The 26,385-nt window shown below is 44.3% G+C and overlaps 2 protein-coding genes across 20 annotated transcripts in view; one reads left to right on the top strand and one right to left on the bottom strand.

Annotated features, from left to right (window-relative positions):
- Positions 1 to 26,385, bottom strand: part of KLC1 (kinesin light chain 1) — a 69,028-nt gene that overhangs the window by 18,092 nt on the left and 24,551 nt on the right. For 17 of the 19 annotated variants that reach the window (XM_038545851.1, XM_038545843.1, XM_038545845.1 and 14 more), the window contains 11 exons: positions 23,255 to 23,516; positions 20,174 to 20,404; positions 16,647 to 16,725; positions 15,947 to 16,172; positions 10,717 to 10,804; positions 9,999 to 10,100; positions 7,931 to 8,104; positions 7,689 to 7,788; positions 3,791 to 3,840; positions 3,644 to 3,711; positions 1,754 to 1,862 (listed from right to left, as the gene is read on the bottom strand). In XM_038545851.1, coding sequence (XP_038401779.1) covers positions 1,754 to 1,862; positions 3,644 to 3,711; positions 3,791 to 3,840; positions 7,689 to 7,788; positions 7,931 to 8,104; positions 9,999 to 10,100; positions 10,717 to 10,804; positions 15,947 to 16,172; positions 16,647 to 16,725; positions 20,174 to 20,404; positions 23,255 to 23,515 — 1,488 coding nt within the window. In that variant the 5' untranslated portion in view covers position 23,516. Of the gene's footprint in view, positions 1 to 1,753; positions 1,863 to 3,643; positions 3,712 to 3,790; positions 3,841 to 7,688; positions 7,789 to 7,930; positions 8,105 to 9,998; positions 10,101 to 10,716; positions 10,805 to 15,946; positions 16,173 to 16,646; positions 16,726 to 20,173; positions 20,405 to 23,254; positions 23,517 to 23,907; positions 24,003 to 26,385 lie in introns of those variants that run through there. The other 2 variants (XM_038545849.1, XM_038545848.1) reach the window with 1 other exon arrangement.
- Positions 13,048 to 13,236, top strand: LOC119872934 (40S ribosomal protein S3a-like). Its single transcript, XM_038545873.1, has one exon. It carries the CDS (start codon positions 13,048 to 13,050, stop codon positions 13,234 to 13,236), a length of 189 nt encoding a protein of 62 aa, XP_038401801.1.

The following is a 26,385-nucleotide window of genomic DNA, read 5'->3' as shown; positions in this document are numbered from 1 at the left end:
TCATTCTGCGTGAACTCTTTTGAAAGAAAAGAATTATTAGGTATATATGGGTAATTTTAATCCCAGACAAAAAGTGGCCATAAACAAACACATAATCGCCTACTATTCAGGAACAGAGGGACGCCTGGGTGGCTCAGTGGTTGAGTGTCTGCCTTGGGCTCAGGGCGTGATCCCGGGATCCGGGATTGAGTCCCACATGGGGCTCCCTGTGGGGAGCCTGCTTCTCCCTCTGCCTGTATCTCTCATGAATGAATGAATTAATTAATTAAATAAATTAAATAAATAAATAAATACATACATACATACATACATACATAAGTAAATAAATGGAAAGGAAAAAACTCACACTTGTCTCTCCAATCCTAAAAATATACAACAAGGGATGCCTGGGTGGCTCAGCGGTTGAGCGTCTGCCTTTGGCTCAGGGCATGATCCCAGAGTTCCTGGATGAATCTTACATTGGGTTCCCTGCATGGAGCCTGCTTCTCTCTGCCTGTGTCTCTACCCCTCTCTCTCTCTCTGCATCTCTCATGAATAAGTGAAATCTTTTAAAAATAAATTAATTAAAATAAAATAAAAATATACAACAAAACCATGGGGGACCTGGGTGGCTCAGTGGTTGAGCATCTTCCTTCAGCTCAGGTCACGATCCTGGGATCAAGTCCCACATTGGGCTCCCTACAGAGAGCCTGCTTCTCCCTCTATGTCTCTGCCTCTCTGTGTCTCTCGTGAATAAATAAATAAAATCTTAAAACAAAACAACCCTAGTCTCTTTATATATATTTTTACCTATTTATACACATACACAGAGAGTAATACATTTACTCATTACTCTGAAATCTGCTCACTACAGGGCAACAAGTATGCCTTTTCCATATTTCTTCACAAACATCATCTCAGTCTAACCAACACCTCTCAGTTGACGAGGAAAGCACTTCGGTAGCTCCGCATTGAACCTGAGGAGCTGCCACACTGCTGTCCACAGGGACCGCACCACCTGACATCTCCCCCCGCAGTGCCCAAGACTTTCCATCACTACCTCTCTCAGGTAGGTATGCAGCAGCACCTATGACTTTCTATCTGTTCTGGATTACAGCCATTCTCCTGGGTGTGAGAGGGTATCCCGCTGTGGTCTGCTTCACATTTCCCTAATGATTAAGGATACCGAACACCTCATCATGTGCTTGTTCTGGGCATCTGGGTGCCGCCCTCAGAGAAATGTCTACTCAGCTCCTTTGTTCACTTTTAAACTAGGAGATCCTTCTGTCTTTATATGTTCTAGATGTCAGATCCTCATCAGCGGTGATTTGCAAGCACTTCCACCCATTTCTAAGGGTGTCTTCACTTTCTTGGTAGCATCCCTGAATGCACAAACAGCTCTAATTTTGGTGAATCTAACTGATTCAGTTGGTTTTTCTTCTGCTGCTTATGCTTCTGGTGTCATAGCTACAGTCTTTTAAACAACATAATTTTCTTTGTACAAACTAAAATATTAAATACTTTCTTTCTAAATCAAGCTTTTGGGGATCCCTGGGTGGCGCAGTGGTTTAGCGCCTGCCTTTGGCCCAGGGCGCGATCCTGGAGACCCGGGATCGAATCCCACGTCAGGCTCCCGGTGCATGGAGCCTGCTTCTCCCTCTGCCTGTGTCTCTGCCTCTCTCTCTCTCTCTCTCTCTGTAACTATCATAAAAATAAATAAAAATTAAAAAAAAAAAAAAAAAAAAAAAAAAAAAAGAGAAGGCAGGCCACTGACCTGTTTGCGGGACCTCATGGCTGCTTCTTCCAATGTCTCTGCAGCTTCAAATTTGCCTTGACGTCTGTAAAGTGCCCCAAGGTTTTTCAAAGTAGTTGTAACAGTTGGACTATAAGAAAACAAAGGATACAGAGAACTATTAAATACAAGTTTTAGAAGTACTATCAATAACACTAAACACTATCCTCTAAAGCACTAACAGACTTATGTTTGCGAGAATTCTTTAAATTTCTTACACTGCTTCTTTTGACTGTAAACTCTAGTTTTTTCTTCTTCCTTTTTTTCTTAAGCTGACTCCACACCCAGCACAGAGCCACCCAGGGCTTGAACTCACGGCCTTAAGGATCGAGACCTGAGCTGAGATCAAGAGTCAGATGCTGGGAATCCCTGGGTGGCTCAGCGGTTTAGCACATGCCTTGGCCCAGGGCATGATCTGGAGTCCCGGGATCGAGTCCCACATCGAGCTCCCTGCATGGAGCCTGCTTCTCCCTCTGCCTGTGTCTCTGCCCCCACCCCCATGTCTATCATGAATGAATAAATAAAATCTTTAAAAAAAAAAGATGGTTCACTGCCTGAGCCCCCCCCAGGAGCCCCTCTGAAAATTTCTTCCATCCCAAAGGATGCCCTGCCTTGTCCCTCTCTGAAGCTTCCCTCTGCACGGCCAGTGGGATAGGCTCATGTCAACAGAGATGTCTGTGCTGGCTCTGTGTGGTGACCATCACACTTCCTCTGGAGGCAGAACTTACTATGTGTTGGGCAGTAAACAGGACAAGGTGTTTCTGGTGTTGCTATTCACCTCCTGTCCTGTCCACAGGAGAGGGAAGCAGAATGTGTGAGCGGGGTTGCAGGCAGAGAGTGAGTGCGCACAGGGATGGAGCACTTCTGCACCCCTGACAGCAGTCTCACTAAAAACCTAGAAATAAACCTACGTCCTTTCAGTACATATTAAGTCCTCAAGAGGCCACTCTTCTTGCTAATGATCATTGCTTAAGGTAGAGAAATAAAGAAGCTATGCCCTATGTCTGAGACAATTACACAGTAGTAGTAAAAATAAAGCCTATAAATGTCAGTTTTTATGGTAAGTGCTATGGGGAACCCAGAAGAGGGTTCAGATCATTTTCCTGAACAGATGACTGGTAAACTGGTCCTCTAGGTGGAGTTACAGTTAAGAAAGGGAAAAGTCCTCCGGGAAGGTGTTTCAGTCAGGAGAGGAAACAGAGGTGTGGGCAGCAGAGGCTCACAGGGCCAGCAGCCAAGGACCTCACGCTGCCCTCTGCACACCCGGAGGCCCTGAGGGCCGCAAAGACGAGAGGTGCAGGGGAGGGCGAGGCTCACATTTGCAGAAGGCTGGCCTGCCTCCTGAGTCTGCTCGAAGGATGGTCGCCCTGAACACCACCTCCCTACTCAGTTACCCCTTCTCCTGATTTGGCACTTAGCCTCAGGCAAAGTCGAGCTAATGGACAGAACTCAGATTTCACCCATGTTGCGGTGAGTTGCATGCAGGTACATTACCTCCTCCACAAAGTTACAGGTTTTTGCCTGGAATCTGGGAGCCACATGGGACTATGCATGCGCACCACCTAAAGGAATTTTCCCTGCTCATTCACTCACAAGCTGCCCTTAAAGCACTAACACCTTCCAAGGCAGTTCTATTTCTTCAGATAAAAGGACATACCTATCAGGGCACCCAAGTGGCACAGTCGGTGAAGTGTCTGACTCCTGATTTCGGCTCAGGGTTGGGAGATTGAGCCCCGCATCGGGCTCTGGGATCTGCCCTCAGCGGGGAGTCTGCTTCCCCCTCTCCCTCCTCATCTGCCCCTCCCCCTGTTCACTTGATCTCTTGCATTTTATCTAAAATAAACAAAACCTTTGAAAAAAAAAAAGACATACCTATCAACTTTGCAGGCTTTGTACCAGCCGCCATACTCTCCAAAAGATGTCCCGTCCTTTTGCTTTCCCTAAATTATAACAAATGAGTCATTATCTTTAAAGCAATATATCCAAATCAGAAAATTTCTCAAAATAGTGTATTCTTACTTTGCATTCTTCTCTTTCTTCAGCATGCATCCAAATGGGTTTATTTTCATCTAGGGGAGAAAAAATAACATACTATAAAACTGAAGCTGGGATCCCTGGGTGGCGCAGCGGTTTGGCGCCTGCCTTTGGCCCAGGGCGCAATCCGGGAGACCCTGGATCGAATCCCACGTCGGGCTCCCGGTGCATGGAGCCTGCTTCTCCCTCTGCCTGTGTCTCTGCCTCTCTCTCTCTCTGTGTGTGACTATCATAAATAAATAAAAAATTAAAAAAAAACAAAAAAAAACTGAAGCTTAATAGGGCACACTGAGTAGAGGCTGTCAAGTTTCAATGGTTGCAAGGTCTTTAGATGTTATTTCTTACAGCTTCGACAGAAGAAGTTCACAGTGGAGCCTAGGAGGGTAGAAGAAACAAACAGATGGGCGCTCACGTGCAGCGCTGTGAACAGAAGACACACTATCCAATGTACCTAGATAGGGCAGGCAACTGTCAAAAAAGCTGACAAATGGGGCAGCCCCGGTGGTGCAGCGGTTCAGCACCGCCTGCAGCCCAGGGTATGATCCTGGAGACCTGGGATAGAGTCTCGCGTCAGGCGCTCTGCATGGAGCCTGCTTCTCCCTCTCTCTCTCTCTGTCTCTATGAATAAATAAATAAAATCTTAAAAAAAAAGAAAAAAAAAAAGAAGCAGCTGACAAATGCTGTGGCCCCTACAATGAAACTTTTAATGCTAGAATCCTCACATACGCTTGGGAATGTTTAGAATTTGAAAATGCTATCATTAAACAAAAGTCTAAAAAAAAAAGGGTAAGATGCAAGGAGCCAAAATAGAAAAAGATACTAATCAATATTCTCTTAAAGTCTCCTTAATTTTTAAGAACCTTAACCATGCCATTCCATCCAGTTTCTAGACAACCCTTGTACCCACACCATGGAGGACAAGCAATTACAAAAGTGAAGTTTCTGAAAACACTTTTATGACATGAAAAATGCTTGAGGTACAAGTATGAAGGAAAATAAGTATGTGGGACTATATATAAAGTATGATTTTGGGATCCCTGGGTGGCGCAGCAGTTTGGCGCCTGCCTTTGGCCCGGGGCGCAATCCTGGAGACCCGGGATCGAGTCCCACGTCGGGCTCCCGGTGCATGGAGCCTGCTTCTCCCTCTGCCTATGTCTCTGCCTCTCTCTCTCTGTGACTATCATAAATAAATAAAAATTTTTTTTAAAAAGTATGGTTTTAAATATGTAAATTAATCAGCACAGAAGGAAGGAAAGACACTACGATCGCTAAAAGCTGTATCTGGGTGTTGAAATCATGGGTGTTTTTCATGTTCCATCTATGCATGAATTTTCAAGGTTTCCTACGAGGACCTATTTTAGGTTCCAGAGGAAGAAACCTGTGCTCACAGCCGGTCTAGCCACTAACTACCAAACCATGGACAAATCACTTCTCTACAGTGTCCTCACTCCTAAAATGGGTGAAGGTTAGACCCACTTCACCAGACTGTTCAGAAAATTTGACATGATTACACACTGAGACTGCCTGACAGAAAGACTAATGTGTGGCTATTTTTATAATTATTACTTGCCATGTTATAGGATAAAACAAAAACTTGTCTCAAATATTGGTTTTAAGAGAGTGAACAGTATCTGAAACTTACTAACACTGTACAGTTTTAGCTTTATCTAACTAAAGTAATTCCACTGCTACAATACCTAAGTATGCAGCAAGCTAACAGAGCACAACTCCCAGACAACACAACAGGTCACATACATCAGCGTGTGCACCGAGCAGCAGGGGCCCCGTGAGGCCGGAGGTCACACACCGATGACAACAGGACACATCGTCATCTTGCCTAAAGAAAAGATACCTTCTGTCCTATGCTTTAACATTTGTATGGAGGGCAAGTCCAAATATAGGAAAACTGCTTTCTTTTTTTTTTTTTTTTAAAGGAAAACTGCTTTTAACTAGAACCCAACTGGACTTCATGCTACTATTTTTAGCAAAGAGCAGCTAGCCAATCATAAGTATTTCTCCAGAAGAGACTTTTTTAAAAGAAGTTATTAGGAAATGCTGTAGAATCACTACAAAATCCACACAGCCTCTACAGTTTGGTGAGGATCCGTGGCCCCATCCTGCAACAACTCCAAACAAAATCCCAGGGATCCCTGGGTGGCTCAGGGGATCCTTGAGTGGCTCAGCGGTTTAGCACCTGCCTTTGGCCCAGGGCGTGATCCTGGAGTCCTGGACCGAGTTCCACGTCGGGCTCCCTGCATGGAGCCTGCTTCTCCCTCTGCCTGTGTCTCTGCCTCTCTCTCTCTCTCTCTCTCCCTGCCTGTGTCTGTCTGTCTCTCTTTCTTTCATGAATAAATAAATAAATCTTTTAAAAAAACAAAACAGGGCAGCCCCGGTGGCGCAGCGGTTTAGCGCCGCCTGCAGCCCAGGGCGTGATCCTGGAGACCCAGGATCATGTCCCACATCAGGCTCTCTGCGTGGAGCCTGCTTCTCCCTCTGCCTGTGTCTCTGCCTCTCTTTCTCTCCCTGCATCTCTATGAATAAATAAATAAAATCTTTAAAAACAAAAAACAAAAAACAAAATCCCTGCTCACAGGGTGAGCTTGGGGCATTGCTATATTCTGAGAGTAAAACAGATTTACTACTGTTCCACTTACCAATGGAAAGAAAAAAACTAATACACTTGAAAGATTTTTCAAAAGTGACTTCTAGAAATTCTCTATAAATGAAAACATTTATTAAGCAAAACATCTCTCCCCATGCATCCTGAGGTTTCCTGCAGACCAGTAACAACTGTCCTCATTCCAAATGCCTTACGTAACCCAATGCAGTGGGAAATGCCTTATGTGACAAATATTGTTTTATTGAGCAATTTAAATCTTGTTATTTATTCCAAAACTGTATACACAGGCAGCCCGGGTGGCTCAGCGGTTTAGTGCCAGCTTCAGCCCAGGGCGTGATCCTGGAGACCCAGGATCAAGTCCCATGTCGGGGTCCCTGCATGGAGCCTGCTTCTCTCTCTGCCTGTGTCTCTGCCTCTCTCTGTCTCTCATGAATAAATAAATAAAATTAAAAAAAAACTGTATACATTAAGTACCTATAATACTTTAAGAAAAAAAAAATACGGGATCCCTGGGTGGCTCAGCGGTTTGGCGCCTGCCTTTGGCCCAGGGCACGATACTGGAGACCCGGGATCGAATCCCACGTCGGGCTCCTGGTGCATGGAGCCTGCTTCTCTCTCTGCCTGTGTCTCTGCCTCTCTCTCTCTCTGTGACTATCATAAATAAATTAAAAAAAAAAGAAAAAAGAAAAAAAAATACTTTAAGGAATACAGAGACGGGCCTTGGCTCTTTTAAACAAATATCCCAGCAGGCCTGAGGTAGGGTAAACCATTTGCATTTCTGACAGGTCCCATGTGGTGCTGATGCTACCGGTCCCCACTGGCACTTTGGGAACCAGGATAATAGAACAATTCCAGAAAGTCTTGATGCCTCCGAAGAGGCTTTCTAGAATTAGTGGTTGGAGCTGTGCATGAAGCCAGCCTGGACTCAAGAGAGGGCAACACAGGAAGACAGGGCAGGTGGCCCATCACCTCTCGCCGCAAGGCATGTGACCCCTCTGAGTGTGTATGTAGGTCAGGGCAAGTAAGCAACCATTCACCGTGTTCAATGGATGGTAGATGAAGGAATGAATGAACCTATGACCTCTCAAACTGCCATGTCCTCTTCTCCAAGCACTATGTGCAAAATCATTTCTAAAATTCCAATTAAATTCTACCCTGAAAATACGGTGATGACTTGGGTGTTACCAAGTTCCAGAAGGAAATGAGTATTTCTAGTGCATCCTAACAACTGCATCTGCTTGGAAGCACCAATACAGTTCTTACCATCTACAGAACCAAACTCCCTTTCATGTGCACGAGTGAGAATCTCTTTGTACAGTGTTTCTGCTTGCTTGAATTTTCCTTGCTTCAGATAGCAGGATGCCTTAAAATAAAAGAAAGAACTTAGTTATTTCATATGTAAATGAAACACACATTCTTATCTACAGGTTAAACAACAAAGCTCAGAGTTCAAAAAAAGGGAGCAATTCTGGCTCTACCTACACAGTGTACCTCTGTCAACATACCAGGTTATTTTTCGTTTTGGCCACGTTGGGGTCATCAGGCCCCAGTTTTGTTTGGTAGATCTCCAGAGCTCTTTGATAGTAATATTCGACTTCTTCGTACTTGCCCTGATTCTGGCACAGTAAAGCCAAGTTGTTTAACTGCTTGGCAACGTCAGGGTGATCCTTCCCCAAAACCTGGGAACAAAAGAGAGTGTATTAGAAACACCCATCTGTGTCAGTGCTATCCAATCCATTCTACACATACTGTGAGAAGGATGCTTCTAAACACAAACATCACTGTGCCTGATGTCCAGGTACACAGCGGGTCCTGTCCCTGTGCTGTGCACAAATAAAAAAAGCTAGAACTCATACTCTTGGCTGGCAGGAGGAACTGTACTGATTTCCCTACATGCACTCAACTTCCTTTATCTTTAACCCCACATGCACACTAGCACAGGTGGCACGTAGCCTGAAATCAGGAAACAGCTACACAAAGACTACATTAATGTGACTACAAGTTCTGGAAGAGCACTTGCTGACTCCGGCTACTGCCCAAGACGCCTTCCTACACGTGCAAGCCTTCAAAGAGAATTTCCAGCTCTTGCACTTGGCCCACTTATCCCTTCCCATTAAGACCTGGCAGTCCTTTGCATTCACCCTAAACCACTTCCCCTCACAGTTCAAACACCACCTTCAGGGCTCTTCAAAGTCATGTCCCACATGCCTGATTTCCTTCCCCCAGCCCCCCCCAACCACGGCCCCTCTAAATGATCAACCCTCGGGGTCTTTGCCAAACCGTCAGAGGGGATGCCTCCCTACATGTGACTAGGGAGCTTCAGCCTGTCTCCACCCATGTAACTCACAGGCACTGTGGTTTTTTTCTTTCTTTCAAGTATCACTACTCAAAACCATCTTATTCATCTGTATAGTTCATCATCCATTCTAATGTAAGCCCTCAGAGTGCAAATTCTGTCTCCTTCACCAATATAACCTCAGCAAAAGTGCTGACTCAGAGATGAGTAAACACTAAATCACCTCCCTAGTACCTGGAACAAATGATTCATTCTCTCAACTTGTTGCCTGCCTTTACTGATGTGGTCGTCAAGGAGGCATGCCGCCTGCCCATCCCTCTCTCCATTTCCTGCCTCTCCCTGCCTGCGGAACTCCATTGAGAAGCCATCCGGTGTGCCCCCATGCCTGGACAAGCCCCTCCTATACACACTCCCAGAGGTCCATCCCGGAAGTCTGCACAACCTGTGCCCCAGGGAAGGAGTGGGCATCCTGATTTGTGAATCACTGGCTCTAACCAACCAGGGGCCCCCAAATCCTCTGCACACATCGCCAAGTGAGTGAATGAAGGTAATTATGCATAAATGAACCTGGCAGATCACTGTATAGAGTTCATAGTCCTTAATTGGATACTTATGTGTTCTCTTTGAATTTACCCCAGTCTGCTCAAAATCTGACCATTTTAATTCATAAATATCATGCAGATGATAGCATGAGAAAAATTTTCCTGCATGATTTCATGATGAGCCCCTTTCCCAATTCCCTGCCATATGACTGAAAAATAAATGATCTTGCAGTATCACTGGTAAATAATCACAAAAAATACCAACTTAAAATACTACCCCTAGTCATTCATGGCACTTAACCACCCAAGCGCCCCCTCCTCACTCCTTTTAAACACTGGTCTGAATGAGCTAACCTGGCTGTGTTTTGTGGGCTGCCCACCTTATCCTTCATCAGAGTTATTTTCAGTAAATGGTCAGTCATGATATATCACAGTGGTCGTCATTCCTCAAAACTTAAGACATGACATGTTTAGAAAGCACAAAATGGGGACGCCTGGGTGGCTCAGTGGTTGAGGGTGACGCCTGGGTGAGCTCAGTGGCTCTGCCTTCAGCTCAGAGTGTGATCCCAGGTCCAGGGATCAAGTCCCATATCGGGCTCCCTGTGAGGAGCCTGCTTCTCCCTCTAGGTCTCTGCATCTCTCATGATTAAATTTAAAAAATCTTTAAAAAAAAAAAAGAAAGAAAGGACAAAATGCTACATCTCAAGACAATGTGCACCCTTCCTTCACCCGCACCTTTTCTCTGATCTCCAGAGCTCTTTTACACAGCGGCTCAGCCTCCTTGTACTTCCCTCTTTTGCCATAAAGCACTGCAAGGTTATTCAGAGTTGCTGCCACCTACACAGAGAAACAGCAAAGAATGGTAAACACCACCAACCGACAGGACTTCAGATCTCACACATTCACTGATACCCAGTGTGCATGGTGAACTGTTCTCCACTAAGTGAAGGAACAGGACTTCAGTTAAAAGCAAAAGAGCAATTCACTATATACAGATTATATGAAGTAAATTGTAGAATACTGAAATTAAATAATCAATAAACACAATGATCTTGATTTTTTTTTTAATTTCGCTGGAAGCCACAAAGCCAACCCAAATATAGATCTGTTTCCAAATCCAGCCAGATTTTAAGAAAAAAACACAAATTCTTTAGAAAAAAATTTACAGAAGTACATGCAATTTGATTAGGATAAAAAAAAATATAGTACGTGATCCATTTGAAGTGGTGGTGACAAACAAATTAAGTGTGCACTGGTATATACTAAACATCAGAGCCACCACTGCTGAAGCTCAGCACTGGTATCGAGTAAGTGAAGACTCCTACCTGTGCCATCTAGTGAAAAGGCAGCTCTTAAACTTTCCCTGTTGAGTTTAATATTAAAATGAGTTGGGTAAAAAAATATATTAGGGAAAATGAAATATAAAAAGAAGGAAAGAACCAGATATACAAACCGCGGGATGATCTTTGCCCAAAGTTTTCTCACGGATGGCCAAGGCATCATTCAGTAGATTGGCAGCATCTTTGTATTTATTCTGGTCTCTAATTTGAAAAACATACATTAAGTATTTTGGATATAGCTTACTATATGTTTTTTAAATGTAATTTTGGAATTAAAATAAATAAAAATAATAAAATAAATAAAAGTTAAGCTTTAGCTATTTAAAAAATAAAAGTCAACTATTAAAACTATTTTAAAAACTTCGAATATAGAAGAAAAAAACTCCACCAATAAACTCAAACTTGGAATCAGGCCTGATAAGCTTCTGAAGTCAGCCCTCCCCCTCTGGGTCACTGGGACGATACTGCACCCACAATGCAGAGCTACCTGGCAAGCGACAGCTGCACGGCACAGAGTACGTGAACCAGTCCAGAGGGTGAGCAGAGCTTCACCTGGTATCAAGCAGAACTGATTCCAGCGTCCGAGCCCAGGCTCTTCCAGTTACTGGCTGCAAGGCTTTGAGACATTAAGCAGCCTCCCTCAGTCCCAATAGACCCATCTAGAAAGTATGTTACCTAACTCACAAGAGTTGCCCTAAGAGGCTAAAACATACACTACAAATAAACACAATACACTGTAGTTTCTTAATCTGGTACACAATTTGCTTGCTGTTTGCTTAAGGAGGAAGAGGATGTTTCTGACTTCAGTAAGACAGAAACCCAGCCCCAGCCCCTGCCCTTGTTGGTTTGTGTGCTGACAACATGACCACAGAAGACTTATTTGCTCTGAAAGACTGAACGCACATGTTTCTTAGCTACATCGTATGAGCAGCCCAGCAAGGCTTCGCCCTGCAGAAGCCAGGTTGCCCTATAAGACATGGAGAGGGCTAATGGGCCTCTGCAACCTCTGAAGCACACAAATTCTGGTCATGTGAGATTTTTTTCTTCAACTACCCTACTACACATGATAAACTGGCTCAAATATTGTGTAAAACTGCAAGCATGACAGAATCTCAAGAACTACTAAAACATTAAAACCAGTAACAGCAACAACAGCCTAAAAGTTTATGGTAGCTAAATGAGGCAAAGTGTACTGAGTGCTTCTCTAAACTGTGACGGGCCCTAAAATGTCAAAGGCTACTAATTAATTAGCCAGAGCAGCAGCACTGGTTCTCAGGCGTGGCCCCAAACTGACAACAGTCACCTCAGCTGGAACACACATCGAAACCCAGCCCTTCCCCCAGAAACTAGCTGTGCAGCCCGCACTAATTTAACTAGCCCACCAGGAAATTCAAACTGAAAATGAAAATAAAAATACGCCACCACATGAGTGAAAATCTTACAGAAAAATGGGCTAAAATAGCAAAGAAAGATGAATGAAACCACATTAACGAGGTACAGGAATAACCTACGCTGCCCTGGCAGGGATGGTGTAGCCAAAGCAGAGTGGACACCACCTGCCTGAGGAGTACTTTGGCCTGAGGTACCAGGTATAGACTGTGTGGACTCAAATCCATTTAGGAACTCATCCTTAAAAAATCCAAAATCTCAGACAAAACTCCTAAAGCTGTTTATCAATATATTATCCCCTCCCCTAAAAGCTTCATTAAATGTCCTCTAACACAAGAAAGGTGAGAGGAGTTAGTTACAGGCCAGCCCCAGGGTGGGTTCTGAATGTGAATGTAAATATACAGGTAGCTATCCATATATTTAACTTTTGATTTACACAGGTAACTTCTTAACCTGCAGTGAAGCCCCAGAATCCCCACCACCCAGCACAGGGGTAAGCATGTGACCTAAGCAAGGTGCCTACGTGTGATGACAAAAACCCTACATGCATTGCTTAGTTAACTCATTTATAGTAAAAATATCTAGCGTTGGCCACAAATTTTCAGATTAGTGCATACAATTATTTTAAGTTTCATTTATTTGAATGATCTCTACATCCAATGTGGGGCTTGAACTCACGACCCATGAAATCAGGAGTCAGATGCCCTACTGACTGACCCAGCCAGGTGCCCAGTGCATACGATTTTTTTAAAAAACCTTTTGAAACAAAACAGAACATTATCTGTCAAGATTTTAAATGTAAATACCTGTGACTAAGGAATCCCTAAAATAGTTTAACAGTAAAAATCTGCAAACTGCCTAAATGTTCATGAACATGGAAACTGTCAAAGAAAGGTCAGAATCATGCCCGAGCCAAAGCACCATGCTGCCTCGGAAGATGGAGGGGCTAACCAAGGGCAGAGCTGCAGATGTGCTCTGAAGGACTCTTTCTGGGGTTTTGTTTTGTTTTGTTAAGAAATCACTCGTCTTGCCTTTTTGGCTCCCAGAGCAGCGGCATGGTGGTCGGCAAGAACAAGCACCTTACGAAAGGCGGCCAAAAGGGAGCCAAGAAGAAAGTGGTTGATCCATTTTCTAAGAAAGACTGGTACGATGTGAAAGCGCCAGCTATGTTCCATATAAGAAATATTGGAAAAACACTAGGCACAAGAACTCAAGGAACCAAAATTGCACCTGATGGTCTCTGAAGGGCATGTTTTTGAAGTTAGCCTTGCTGACCTGCAGAATGATGAAGCTGCATTTAGAAAATTCAAGCTAGGGACGCCTGGGTGGCTCAGTGGTTGAGCGTCTGCCTTCGACTCAGGGCCTGATCCCAAAGTCTTGGAACCGAGTCCCGTGTCAGGCTCCCTGCATGGAGCCTGCTTCTCCCTCTGCCTGTGTCTCTGCCCCTCTCTCTCTCATGAATAAGTAAAATCTTAAATATATATAAAATTCAAGCTAATTACTAAGGATGTGCAGGGCAAAAACTGCCTAATTTCCATGGCATGGATCTTACCCATGACAAAATGTGCTCCATGGTCAAAAAATGGCAGACCATGATTGAAGCTCATGTTGATGTAAAGACTACCAATGATTATTTGGTTTGTCTATTTTGTGCTGGTTTTACTAAAAAACACAATAATCAGATTCAGAAGACCTCTTACGCTCAGCACCAACAGGTCTGCCAAATCCGGAAAAAAAATTAAGGAAATCATGACCCAACAGGTACAGACAAATGACTTGAAAGAAGTGGTCAATAAATTGATTCCAGAAAGCATCGGAAAAGATATAGAAAAAGCTTGTCAGTCTATTTATCCGCTCCATGATGTCTTCGTTAGAAAAGTAAAAATGCTAAAGAAGCCCAAGTTTGAATTGGGAAAACTCATGGAGCTTCATGGTGAAGGTAGTATAGTTCTGGAAAAGCTACAGGGGATGAGACCGGTGCTAAAGTTGAACGAGCTGATGGATATGAACCACCAGTCCAAGAATCTGTTTAAAATTCAGACATTTAATGGTGACAAATAAAAACATATTTGTGATGTTTAAAAAAAAAAAAAAAGAAATCACTCATGTCTATGAATGGCTGGATTAGTTCACTTCTCTTCACTGAGCCCTTTTCTGTCCTCTCCCTCCACTGTCCCTGTCCTTGCTCGGCTCCCATCTCCATATCCCTGAGATCCTGCCCTGCCTCCAGGCCACGGTCACCATTCTGTCCCATGCATCACATCCAACTGACTTAAGAGACCCAAGCAGGAGGCTGCTACTCCCCACAGGCAGCCCAGCACTGCCCGTAGGCCTCCACGGTCAGGCCCAGCTTCGCCCAGCCCACCTCTTGTAACTGCTCTTCAGGTGCTGTCAAGCTTTGCCCAACTAGATTCAGGAGTAAATACACACAACATCCTTTACCATCTCCACTTGCTAAAATCCTACTCACCCTCTGAGGCCCCACAAAGTGCTCCTCCCATGGTTCCATTAATCCTTCCCTTATCCTCTCAACTGGAAGGAATTTTTCTGTTCCATGAATACTTTTGTGCTATTTTATTAACAAGAACCCAGTCTCCCTGTTTCTATAATTACATATGAATGTAAACAGCCTATCTTCTAAACAAGGTCCTAAGTTCTTTGGAGAATGCTATTATGAGCGCTTCGTGTCTGCCAGGCAACACCACGTTGTCACACGCCCTACGATACTCCCCTCAGACCCCTGAGTGAGCACTGTAAGTGCCTTCATTTTAGATACAAGAAAACTGAGACTCAGAAAAGGTAAGGGCTCTGGACAACCTCCTGCCCTGTGGCCATCTAGCAGAGATAAAACCTCAATTCTCCTGACTTTAAAGTCAACATTCTGCTTTCTGCTTGAGGACAGGAACCATGTATTCATCTCAAGGGCCTCAAGGGAACCAGCCCAGTCTTACCTATACTTAGGTGTCAGAAAATGCCGAATGGGGACAATCAAAGCAATGAAGAAACATGAATCCTTTAATCCCAACCCACAAAACTGGAAGGGCCACAGCAAACCAATCCTGCCATGTAACTTCTCCCTCGGTCCCCACTTACCCGTACCTGCTCTATTTCAGGTGAGTTCGGCTAAATGACACACACTAAGGGTTCCAACATATTACTCCCAGTGCCACAAGGGCAAATTCCTTAATTCCCTTCAACATGTTCACCAAGGCTCCTAAGCAAGGAAGCATGCTAGAGTGATGTGACAAGTGGGGACACGGACACAAGCTGGTCCCCAACTTTCAGGGACACTATTCTGGAAGAGAGAACAAAATTCAAATACATCCCCCCTCCCCCTACACATACACCAAGCCTAGTGAGCGAGTGCTCTGGGGGGCAGGAGGGTCAGAGGCCAAGAGGAAGCTGAGACTCAGAAAAGAGAGAGCACTAACAAGGCCCTAGGAAGGTATGAAGGCATTTATGGACAAAAGAAACCCAATACACAGACTCAAGAGTTTAGTTCGGCCAGAGTGAAGGATGTATGTGGGCTATAAGGCTGACCTGGGTTGTTCTGGGCAGCATCTGTTCCACAGGTCGGTACCTTTGCTATAGTGCTCGCTAAATATTTTTAATTTAATCCCCTGGCTATTTGAAGAGAAGTGACCAATGAAACTGGCAAAGTAAGCATATACAGGTTTGTAGAAATGTATTATAAGGGAAAATTCATTAAAAAATACCATCTAGGGCAGCCCGGTGGCTCAGCGGTTTAGCGCCACCTTCAGCCCAGGGCCTGATCCTGGGGACCCAGGATCAAGGCCCACATCGAGCTCCCTGCATGCAGCCTGTTTCTCCCTCTGCCTGTGTCTCTGCCTCTCTCTTTGTGTGTCTCTCATGAGTAAATAAATAAAATCTTAAAAAAAAAAAAAAAAAAAAACATCTATAGGTAAAACTAGTGGATAGAACGAAAGTACTAACCTGTACACCAAGGCCAGGATGTTTAGCATGGTGGCCACATCTGGGTGGTCATGGCCGGAAGTCTTCTCCAGGTCCTCCAGGGCCTGCTTGCAGAGCGGCACTGCCACCTCATAGCGCCCCTGAGAGGCGTACTGGATGACCAGGTTGTGGAGGGTACGCAGCCGCGCTGGGATCTCATAGCCACCCTGCTGCGCAGCTGCCGCCGCACTGCTATGCTGCTGTTGGACTGCACAAAGTTTCACTTCAGATGTGCTCAAAGGACATCATCCAAACAAAATCATTTAATTAGACCTTTCCTCTCTAGCTTTGGTCCTGGCTGGCACCTGGCCCACCCAGCACCCCCGTGACGGGCTGGGTAACATCAGTAACTTGTCAGGGTGCGGTGATGTGCCCCATGGTGCAGTGAGACTCCTCCCAGCACCACATAAATTCTGCTTTTCCACTCGGTAAGAATCCACAGATGACATGTGGATTGTCTGTGCGCGCCCCTGTTTTGCAGGGGCTACTCTAACATACTATATCCCGACAAGAAACTATGTTTCTCTTGGGAAACACTAGGCAATCCCAGGGCGCATGTGCCCCTGGGAGGTAGGCATCACGCACCGAGATGTCCACTAATTATGGCAACTATGGTACAGCAGGACAAACCACCTTCTGCGTGTATGTGCTGTCATTCAACTGCTCCCCCTCACCAACTTACTTCCTTGACCAGGGTCGTCGTCATCATTTGGGAAAAGGTCATCCAGAGGCTCTTTGGTGGAATCAGTGTCTTTGTCCTCCTATAAAACCAACCCAGGATAACTTTAGCCTTACAAGTACTGTAAGTCTTGAACTGGAAATCTTCAATATAAATATCATTTTAATAAAATCTTAAACAAGACAATCTGTTTTTAAAATGAAACATAGAATTGGGGCAGCCCGGGGGGGTTCAGTGGTGTGGCGCCACCTTCAGCCCAGGGTGTGACCCTGGAGTCCTGGGATCGAGTCCCGAGTCAGGCTTCCTGCATGGAGCCTGCTTCTCCCTCTGCCTGTGTCTCTGCCTCTCTGTGTGTCTCTCGTGAATAAATAAAATCTTAAAAAAAAAGAAATTAAACATAGAATTAACCACAATTTGGCTTATCCATCAATTTAGCAAAAAGTAATAAAAAGCTTGCTAGATTAGAACTCAAACTCAAAATGCAGGCCACAGGGATGACCAACAGACAGACCATGCTGGCATTTCCCATCCCTTAGATTCTTCAATACATGCTGAAGAAGTTCAAAGAGAAAAGGGAAACTCTTGCATTTTTTTTTAATAGATTTTTATTTATCTGAGAGAGAGCACACAAGCAAACATAAGCAAGGGGCAGGGCAGAAGGAGAAGCAGACTCCCCGCCGAGCAGGGAGCCCTATTCAGGGTTCAATCCCAGGACCCTGAGATCATGACCTGAACCAAAAGCAGATGCTTAACCAACTGAGCCACCCAGGCACCTCTGGGAAACTCTTACTTGAAATAAATTTTATTTGGAAACCAAATATGTAAAAACAGACTACACTGGCCCATCTCCAACTGCCACAGAACTAGAGGGCCCCTTCCTTGCTCACCACCTCCACCACAGGATCCCTAAGAGCAGTCTGAAACCTGCCAACTTTTTCTTAAGATTTTATTTATTTATTTACTTACTTGAGAGAAAGAGAGAATCCCAAGTAGGCTCCACAACCAGTGCAGAGCCCAATGCAGGGCTAGATCCCATGACTCAGATCCCCTGAGCTCAGGACAGAGTCGAAATCAAGAGTTGAATACCCAAACGACTGAGCCACCCAGGTGCCCCTGAAACGTACTGGTTTTAAGTCTGTGACTCGAGTTTCCCCACAGATATCCGACTGGTACAGGGGTAAAAAGCGTGACTGTGGGCAGCCCGGGTGGCTCAGTGGTTTAGCGCTGCCTTCAGCCCAAGGCATGATCCTGGAGACCCGGGATCGAGTCCCACGTCAGGCTCCCTGCATGGAGCCTGCTTCTCCCTCTGCCTGTGTCTCTGCCTCTTTCTCTGTCTCTCATGAATAAATAAAATCTTTAAAATAAAAATATAAATCAGAGTATTAAAAAAAAAAAAGCGTGACTGTGTACACAATGCAGAGAACAGACAACAGGTAGACCAAATGAGAAATCAGCATCGCTTTAGGGCAGAAAACATCACTTGCCTCTGGGGGGGTAATCTGAGAATACACAAGGTCACCTTGATAATATTTCTGTCTGGGATGTATGACTTAAATATGCTGAGAGACATGAGACAAACCCAAACTGAGGAACAATCTATGAAGTAACCAGTTTCTGTAATCTTCAAGAATATCTATGTCATGAAAGGCAAAGAAAGACCTTTTTCTTTCTTTGAAAAGATCCTGTTTCAGATGAAAGATGGCCAAGGAGAAGTGACAGCTGATGCCACATGTGACTGTGAACCAGACCCAGACACAGAAATAATGCCATGAAGAGTTCCACTGAGAAAGGAGGACAGTGCAGAGGAGACGAAGACTGTGCCTATGTGAAATGGACTGACTTGAGCGGGCCCCAGATTCCACAGGCACATGTCCCCATGCTAGGGAAACATGCCCAACAGCGGCACGGGAATGCAGCATGAGGGACGCCACCTACTCCAATGCAGTTCAGAACAATCACTGAGGTACATCTCGAAAGGAGAGGCAGAGTTAGCTCACTGTTAGCACTCTTCTCTAACCTAAATATTTTTTCAACATAAAAAGTTTTAAAAGCTCTGATTCAACCAGACCCTCCATCATCTAGTATTATATGGGAATCACTGGCTGGCATCAGTATCTTCATTTATTCTTATTCTCACAGGAGTCTATAATAATAGGTCTTTTAAATCCAAATTCAAGAGGAAATTACAGTAACCCTAATAAGACAGGGTGCTGTGGACTAATGCATCCCCCCAAATACCATATACTGTAGCCCTAGCCCTCAAGGTGATGACATTTGGAGGTGGGGCCTTTAGGAGGTAATGTGGGTCAGATGAAGTCATGTGGATGCGGCTGTCACGATAGGACTAGTGTATTTACAACGAAGAGGAAAAGACATCAGATCTCTCTCTCTCTCTCTCTCTCTCTCTCTCTATGCACGCACCAAAGGAGGCTGTGAGGATACAATCAGGAAAACGGCCCTCACCGAGAACCTGATCGTGCCAACACCCTGATCTCAGAACTGTGAGAAATGAGCCACACAGCTATGGTATTCTGTCCAAGGGTCCAAAGTGATTAAGACATGTACTCTGGTGGTGTGAGAAGTAACATTAAGGGAGACTGCATGGAAGACATATAAGAATTCTCTTTACTATCTTTTCAACTTTTCTGTGAACTTAAATTTACTCCAAAAAGGTTTTAATTGTTTTTCAGTTAACTGAGTCAGATATAAATGGTGGATGAAAAATAATCAAGACTGAGATGAACATCCAGAGAGCCAATAGAAAAAGGAGAAAACCAAGATCCTTAGGGAACATTCCAAAAACAAGGTAAGCTGGTGAGACCAAGGAGGAAGGACACACAAGTGAGGTAGCAAGAGAACCAGGTGGTGTCCTAGAAGCATAGGAAAGAGTTTGAAAGAGGGACGCCTAGGTGGCTCAGCAGTCGGGCATCTGCCTTCAGCTCAGAGCATGATCCTGGAGTCCCAGGATCGAGCCCCACATCGGGCTCCCTGCGTGGAGCCTGCTTCTCCCTCTGCCTCTCTCTCTCTCTGTGTCTCTCATGAATAAATAAAATATTACCAAAAAAAAATAAAAAGAGTTTGAAAGAGAAAAGTCAAGATCCACAGCAGGGCAGGCTACAGAGTTGATCCCCAGTCTGGATTACGGATGACTAGATGGGATGCACACTGACCTGAGGGAGAGTTCCAGCAGCACAATGAGCCTGGAAGCCAGACTCAATGGGTTAAAACATTCAAGAGATCTCAAGCTGGAACAAACCTCATCAAGAGCCTCTCTGCATTGTACCTTACATTTACAAAGTATTTTTACATATTTTTACATTTTCTGTTCTAAAACATACATACGAAATACATATGGCAAGAATTTGTATGATTTGCCCAGGGACTAGGTCCCAAGACCCATAACTTCTGGTCTTGCTCAATGCAATCACTAGAGGGGAGAGGAAAACACTGACACAGCTTTACTAAAATAACCTACCAACTATAACACGGTTAACTGTCAATAGTGCATTCCTACCCTACTGTACACTTACGGATGGAGAGATGTCATCATCATATTTTTTTAACTGATTCATGAATTCCAGATGCTTCTTTTCCTCCTCCAGTTGAGCCACAGACTGCTCACTTTTCTGTAATTTCTGCTGTGTATTGGCCAGTTCATCCCGCAGCCACTGATTCTCCTGGCACAGCCGACGAACCTGTGCACGTAGTTTCTGTTTCTCGGACTCAACAGCATTTAGGTGATTGGACAAAGCCATCATAACCTGGAAAGACAGAAACGTTGACAGCACTGCAGCGTCCATTCCACACATCTCACCTCCCACATAGGCAGTCATTCTATGCTTGCAGCTCTAGCTTATACTTGCAGATATATACTCCAACACAGACAAGTACAAATGCCAATTACCTCCCTTTCCACCCTGTGTTGGGCCACACAGGGGCATGATAAAGAATAGCACATGCTCAGAACATCTACAGAAATGATATGCTGTTCTTCTGTTTGACAGCATCTTAAATGGACTAGGAGTGGACACACGGCTACTCTTCTGACAAAACTGTATATTTTTGCTTTCTATCTAGGTAGCTCCAACATAATTTCTCAGAGACCCTTTCCCGTGTGTAAGAGTGTGTGCACAAGCATGCATATGGGTATAGAGGGCAGGTCACTCTGGGAGGGGCTGGTGATGGAGCCAGAGAAGGGCATACAGACAAATCTGTGATATTCCAAGGTAAGGGAAGAAATTTTTGTAGCAAGCCAGCTAGTCAGAATGCACTGATGCATTCATAAGCTTAGGCTGACATCACAAACTCTGGGGACAGTCTCAGGGGTCTGTCTATGGTACACCAAACCTGCCTGAGGCATCAGCAAGCTCCTAGGAATACATGAACAGTAAGAGCTGGGCAAAGCTGGCTCCAGTATGTTCTCTCTTTAGACCATGCAACTGCCCTTCCCTCTATCATCCACCTATGTTTCAAACTTAAACTCCAGAAGGTGAGGTTCTTTCCTCCTTTTCTTAACCGTAATATTTGTCAAACTAAAAAGTAAGTCTATATGCATATCACTTTTCAGTAACAGAATCTATCATATGATACATTCACAAAAATCAAAGTTCTACAATTAGGTCTGTCACATGGTCTGGATAAAGAACTAAAATCAGAGTACTGTGGAATAGAACAGTACCCTCTACATGAAAGAGAAATTAGTGACCCCATGGCCCTATTATGCTTCCTTCATTCAGTGTACACGAGGAAAACCTGGGGGGCACAGTCAGTTAAGCATTCAACACTTGGTTTCAGCTCAGCCATGATCTCAGGGCCCTGGGATGGAGCCCTGCATCAGGCTCCACTCTCAGCAAGGAGTCTGCTTGAAATTCCTCCTCTTCCTCTGCTCCTCCCGTTCATGCTCTCTAAAATAAAGAAATGTGGGAGATCCCTGGATGGCGCAGCGGTTTAGCGCCTGCCTTTGGCCCAGGGCGCGATCCTGGAGACCCGGGATCGAGTCCCACGTCGGGCTCCCGGTGCATGGAGCCTGCTTCTCCCTCTGCCTGTGTCTCTGCCTCTCTCTCTCTCTCTCTCTCTCTCTCTCTGTGTGACTATCAAAAATAAATAAAAATTAAAAAATAAATAAAATAAAATAATAAAAAAATAAACTATAAAATAAAATAAAAATAAAATAAAATAAAATAGAAATGTTGGGCAGACCGGGTGGCTCAGCGGTTTAGCGTCGCCTTCAGCCCAGGGCGTGATCCTGGAGACCCTGGATGGAGTCCCACGTTAGACTCCCTGCATGGAGCCTGCTTCTCCCTCTGTGTCTCTGCTTCTCTCTCTCTCATGAATAAATAAAATCTTTAAAAATAAATAAAAATAAAATTAAATGAATGTTAAAAAAAAAGAGGAGGGATCCCTGGGTGGCGCAGCGGTTTGGCGCCTTCCTTTGGCCCAGGGCGCGATCCTGGAGACCCGGGATCGAATCCCACGTCGGGCTCCCGGTGCATGGAGCCTGCTTTTCCCTCTATGTCTCTGCCTCTCTCTCTCTCTCTCTCTCTCTGTGTGACTATCATAAATAAATAAAAATTAAAAAAAAAAAAAAAAAAAGAGGAAAGCTAAGAAAGAAGCCAAATTCTAGAGTATATGATTTTACCCGAAGTGTGCTAGCAGAACCAAATTTTATCAGGGGATTGGGTTACCACCTAGAGGTTTCTTTTCTTTCTGTTTTAATTAATTTACTTATTTTAGGGGTGGAGGAGCAGAGGGAAAGGGAGAATCTCACACCGATTTTCCCGCTGAGCCCAGAGCCTAAAGAAGCAGGGCTCAAACTCATTACGGTGAGATCACAATCTGAATCAGACACTCAACTGACTATACCTCCCTGGTGCCCCCCACCTAAATGTTTCTAATTTTTCCACCACTATGTCCTGCATGATAAAAACAAAGGTTTAGTCAAAGATATATAGCAATCCACTCTTGGAGTACTGCAGAGACTATTAGCTGTTGGCCAATATCCATGCTCTCTTCTTCCTTAGGCTCTAGAAAGGGGAACTGGAAGTGGACTGGAAGTGGGCAGGGCAACATTCCCCAGTCTCCCTCACTAGGTGTGACCACAGAACCAAGCCCTGGCCAAGGAAATGTAAGCAGTGCTGTGTAGCAGTGGGAGGAAGTAAAGGAAGGAGGCACACCCTTCCTGTCCCTTCCTGTCCGTTCCTGTCCTAGAATGGGGTCAGGTGACTGCAGCTGGAGCTCGTGGTCCAAAGAAAAGGCTGTGTGTGGTAGAATGCAGAGGCCCAAGTATCCCTAGTGATGCTGCAGCTAAGCAACCTGCCTAGGGCAGCCTACCTCACTATTTCTCCTATACATTTCTATGACCTTTAAGCCACGGCTTTTGTTCTTTGATACATGCAGCCAAATCAAACCTGAAATGACAAAGTTACCTCTATTTTGACTCTTTTTAAAATTCAGACATGACTAAATCAGTCATCATTTATAGAACATACAAACTGATCTGTTATTCTAGAAATATCTTCCCTCTAGTTTAGTTAAACCATATATCTCAATGAATTTTCCATTTCTCCAGACTGTCAAGCTCCTGTTCTTATCTGAGGTGACTTCACTTATACCTGTGCCTCACTCAGGCCAAGCTCCAACATTTCCAGTGACTTTCGGATCATGTTTGATTTCTCTTCCACCAGATTACTTTCGTCATCTTTCTTCAAACACTTCAGTGTCTCAAGTAAACTTTGTAAAATGGAATTGTGCTCATTCTTCAGAGCTTCCAGCCCCTGAATCACTTGCTTTGTCTTAGAAATAATTTCATCCTGTGTAAGCTTCTCCAACTTGTCTTCCTTTATATACACCATCGTGGACATGTTGTCATACATTCTAGAATGGAAAAAAGAAAACAAATTAGGTATCTTATCACAGATGTAATTTATTTTACACCTCTAATAAAATACACTGTGTGAAGACTTTTAAATTAACATTTTTATAGGTAAATAATAAATGTGTATGTCTGTGACTTGTTGAAATACTCTATTTCTCTTTTCCCTTTGCAGACCAATTTAATTACTTTTATGCCTTATGCCTGAATTCTTTTTAATGGAAGAAATGACAGCAGTTGAAATTAATGCCAAAGATTAAAAGCAGCAAAATATTCAAATGGCATTTCTAAAGCACAAAGCCACAGTGAACAAAAGTTCCCTGAATGTTTGCAAGTTTTTACCCCCCTTAATGAAATGCGGAAGGGACAGTAAATTCTTGGTAACATATTTACCAAAGCCTTGAGAAGTGGTCACAGTTGGAAGAAGGAAGAAAACCAGCAAAGGAACATGGGAACAATCAGAGTAGCAGGAGAAGGACTAGGTCCGTCTGAAATATGGTAAGAGAGTGACATGAGCAGGATCATCAGTACTGTAAAGATGCACAGAGGACGAAGGCTAGGCATGCCTATATGATCAGATTAGCCGAGGAGCCATCAAAATTTCATGAAATCATAGTGTCTGGAACTGCCTTTAAAATACCAAAATGAGGTGATCCCTGGGTGGCTCAGTGGTTTAGCACCTGCTTTCAGCCCAGGGCAGGATTCTGGAGTCCGGGGATCAAGTCCCACGTCGGGCTCCCTGCATGGAGCCTGCTTCTCCCTCTGCCTGTGTCTCTGCCCCTCTCTCTCTGTGTGTCTCTCTCATGAATAAATACATAAAATCTTTTAAAAATAAATAAATAAAATAAAATACCAAAATGAGGGACACCTGGGTGGCTCAGTGGTTGAGCATCTGCCTTCAGCTCAGGGTGTGATCCTGGGGTCCCGGGATTTTATTAAAAAATAAAATAAAATACCAAAATGAGAAGGACGTCTGGATAGCTCAGTGGCTGAGTGTCTGTTTTAGGTTCAGGTCGTGATCCCGGGGTCCTGGATTGAGTCTCGCATTGGGCTCCCCTCAGGTAGCCTCCTGCTTCCTCCTCTGCCTATGTCTCTGCCTCTCTCTGTATCTCTCATGAATAAATAAAATCTTTTTAAAATAAAGTAAAATACCATAATGAGAAAGAAAAAAGAGAGGGGCATGTAAAAGTGTCAGCAAATTCACAACTGCTGAAACTAAGCAACAGGTCTTTGTATAACCTCTCTAGGTTTGTGTATGTCTTTACTTTTTTACTTATTTTTTTAAAGATTTTATTTATTTATTCATGAAAGACACAGAGAGAAAGAAGCTGAGACACAGGCAGAGAGAGAAGCAGGCTCCATGCAGGGAGCCCGATGCTGGACTCCATCCTGGGATTCCAGGATCACGCCCTGGGCCAAAGGCAAGAGCTAAACCGCTGAGCCACCCAGGGATTCCCTTGTGTATGTTTTTAAATCCCTTAATTAAGTTTAAAAAGATAAAGGCCACAGTGAGCATTCAGGTGGCCTCAGGAAACCATCAGGGCACCCTTCAGGGACTGAAGTCAGAGTACATGTCGGGGTGATTTCCTTTAGAGCACTTACTACTACTCGAAATCTGTTTTCATGTATCGTCTTATATTCCCGTGAAGGTAAGTAAGCTCTATCTAAAAGGCAAGGCCTCTATCTTGTACCCCACTAAATCTCAGTCCCCAGGATAGTGCCAGACTCTGGCCAACTGTGTGGTGAAGGCCCGAACTGACAGATGTTCACAAAGGGAAGCAGTGTCCAAACATTGACTACAAGTTCCAGGACTTGGGAGTAAAGGCTCCAAGTAGTCGATAATAAGATAATGTTAGTAACTGTACACGCAGTTTCACGGTGTTTGTGTGTGTGTGTGTGTGTGTGTAACTAAAGAGTTTTAAAGACTAAATTCCTTTTGAAATTTAGAGGCATTTAGACTTAGACTATTCAAAGAGATCCATCTCTGTACCAAACAAAGCCCAGAAAACAACAAAAGAAGAGGTAATTCCTCTACCTGATGGTCTGTATTATCATTAGGTTTGTTAGGTATTTATTCAGTTTATGGCTCCCCAACCCCACTGCAAAATCCAGAAGAGTGGGCACCTCATGGTCTTGTTCAGCCCCATAGTCCCAGCCTGTCACACAGTAAATGCTAAACATATATTTACCGAATAAATGAATAAAACATTTTAGGAGCAGCTTCCAATGAACACATTTCAATAGCATGAGGCTAAAGTGCTAACCTGGGCATGACCTAAGGTTCCTACAAGTGAAGAAGAATCTCCAGAATTGGTGTCCCTACAGAAAGGAGGAAAATCAAAATGAAGGCCTCCCTCTCCACCTTTGGCAGGGATTTCCAAATGATAAAACATTTCATTCTTTCCTTTCCCCAACTAGAAGATACAACTGTTTTACTAAAACTCCAAGCTAGGGCAGCCCGGGTGGCTCAGCGGCTGAGCACCTGTCTTCGGCTCAGGTCATGATCCTGGAGACCTGGGATTGAGTCCGACATCAGGCTCCCTGCATGGAGCCTGCTTCTCCCTCTGCCTGTGTCTCTGCCTCTGTGTGTGTGTGTGTGTGTGTGTGTGTGTGTGTGTGTGTCTCATGAGTAAATAAATAAAATCTATAAATCAATCAATCAATCTCCAAGCTAAGGCCTAGAATGCAGGTGGCCAGGGACGTGCAGGCTAACAGAAAATAAGCTAGCCAACAGGTGCACCAAGAGCTAAAGGCACAGTGACAGGAACTGCATGAGGGGAGCATGGAATAGGAGAGGATGGCAAGCAGCTCCTCTAGAGAAGAGAGGTAAGCCACATGGGAGACACCAGTCCTGAGGTGAGCCCATCCTAT

This window comes from Canis lupus, chromosome 8 (assembly GCF_011100685.1).
Source record: "Canis lupus familiaris isolate Mischka breed German Shepherd chromosome 8, alternate assembly UU_Cfam_GSD_1.0, whole genome shotgun sequence".
NCBI lineage: Eukaryota > Metazoa > Chordata > Mammalia > Carnivora > Canidae > Canis > Canis lupus.
The sequence above is the reverse complement of the archived record's forward strand: the minus strand, read 5'-3'. Positions and strand labels throughout refer to the sequence as shown.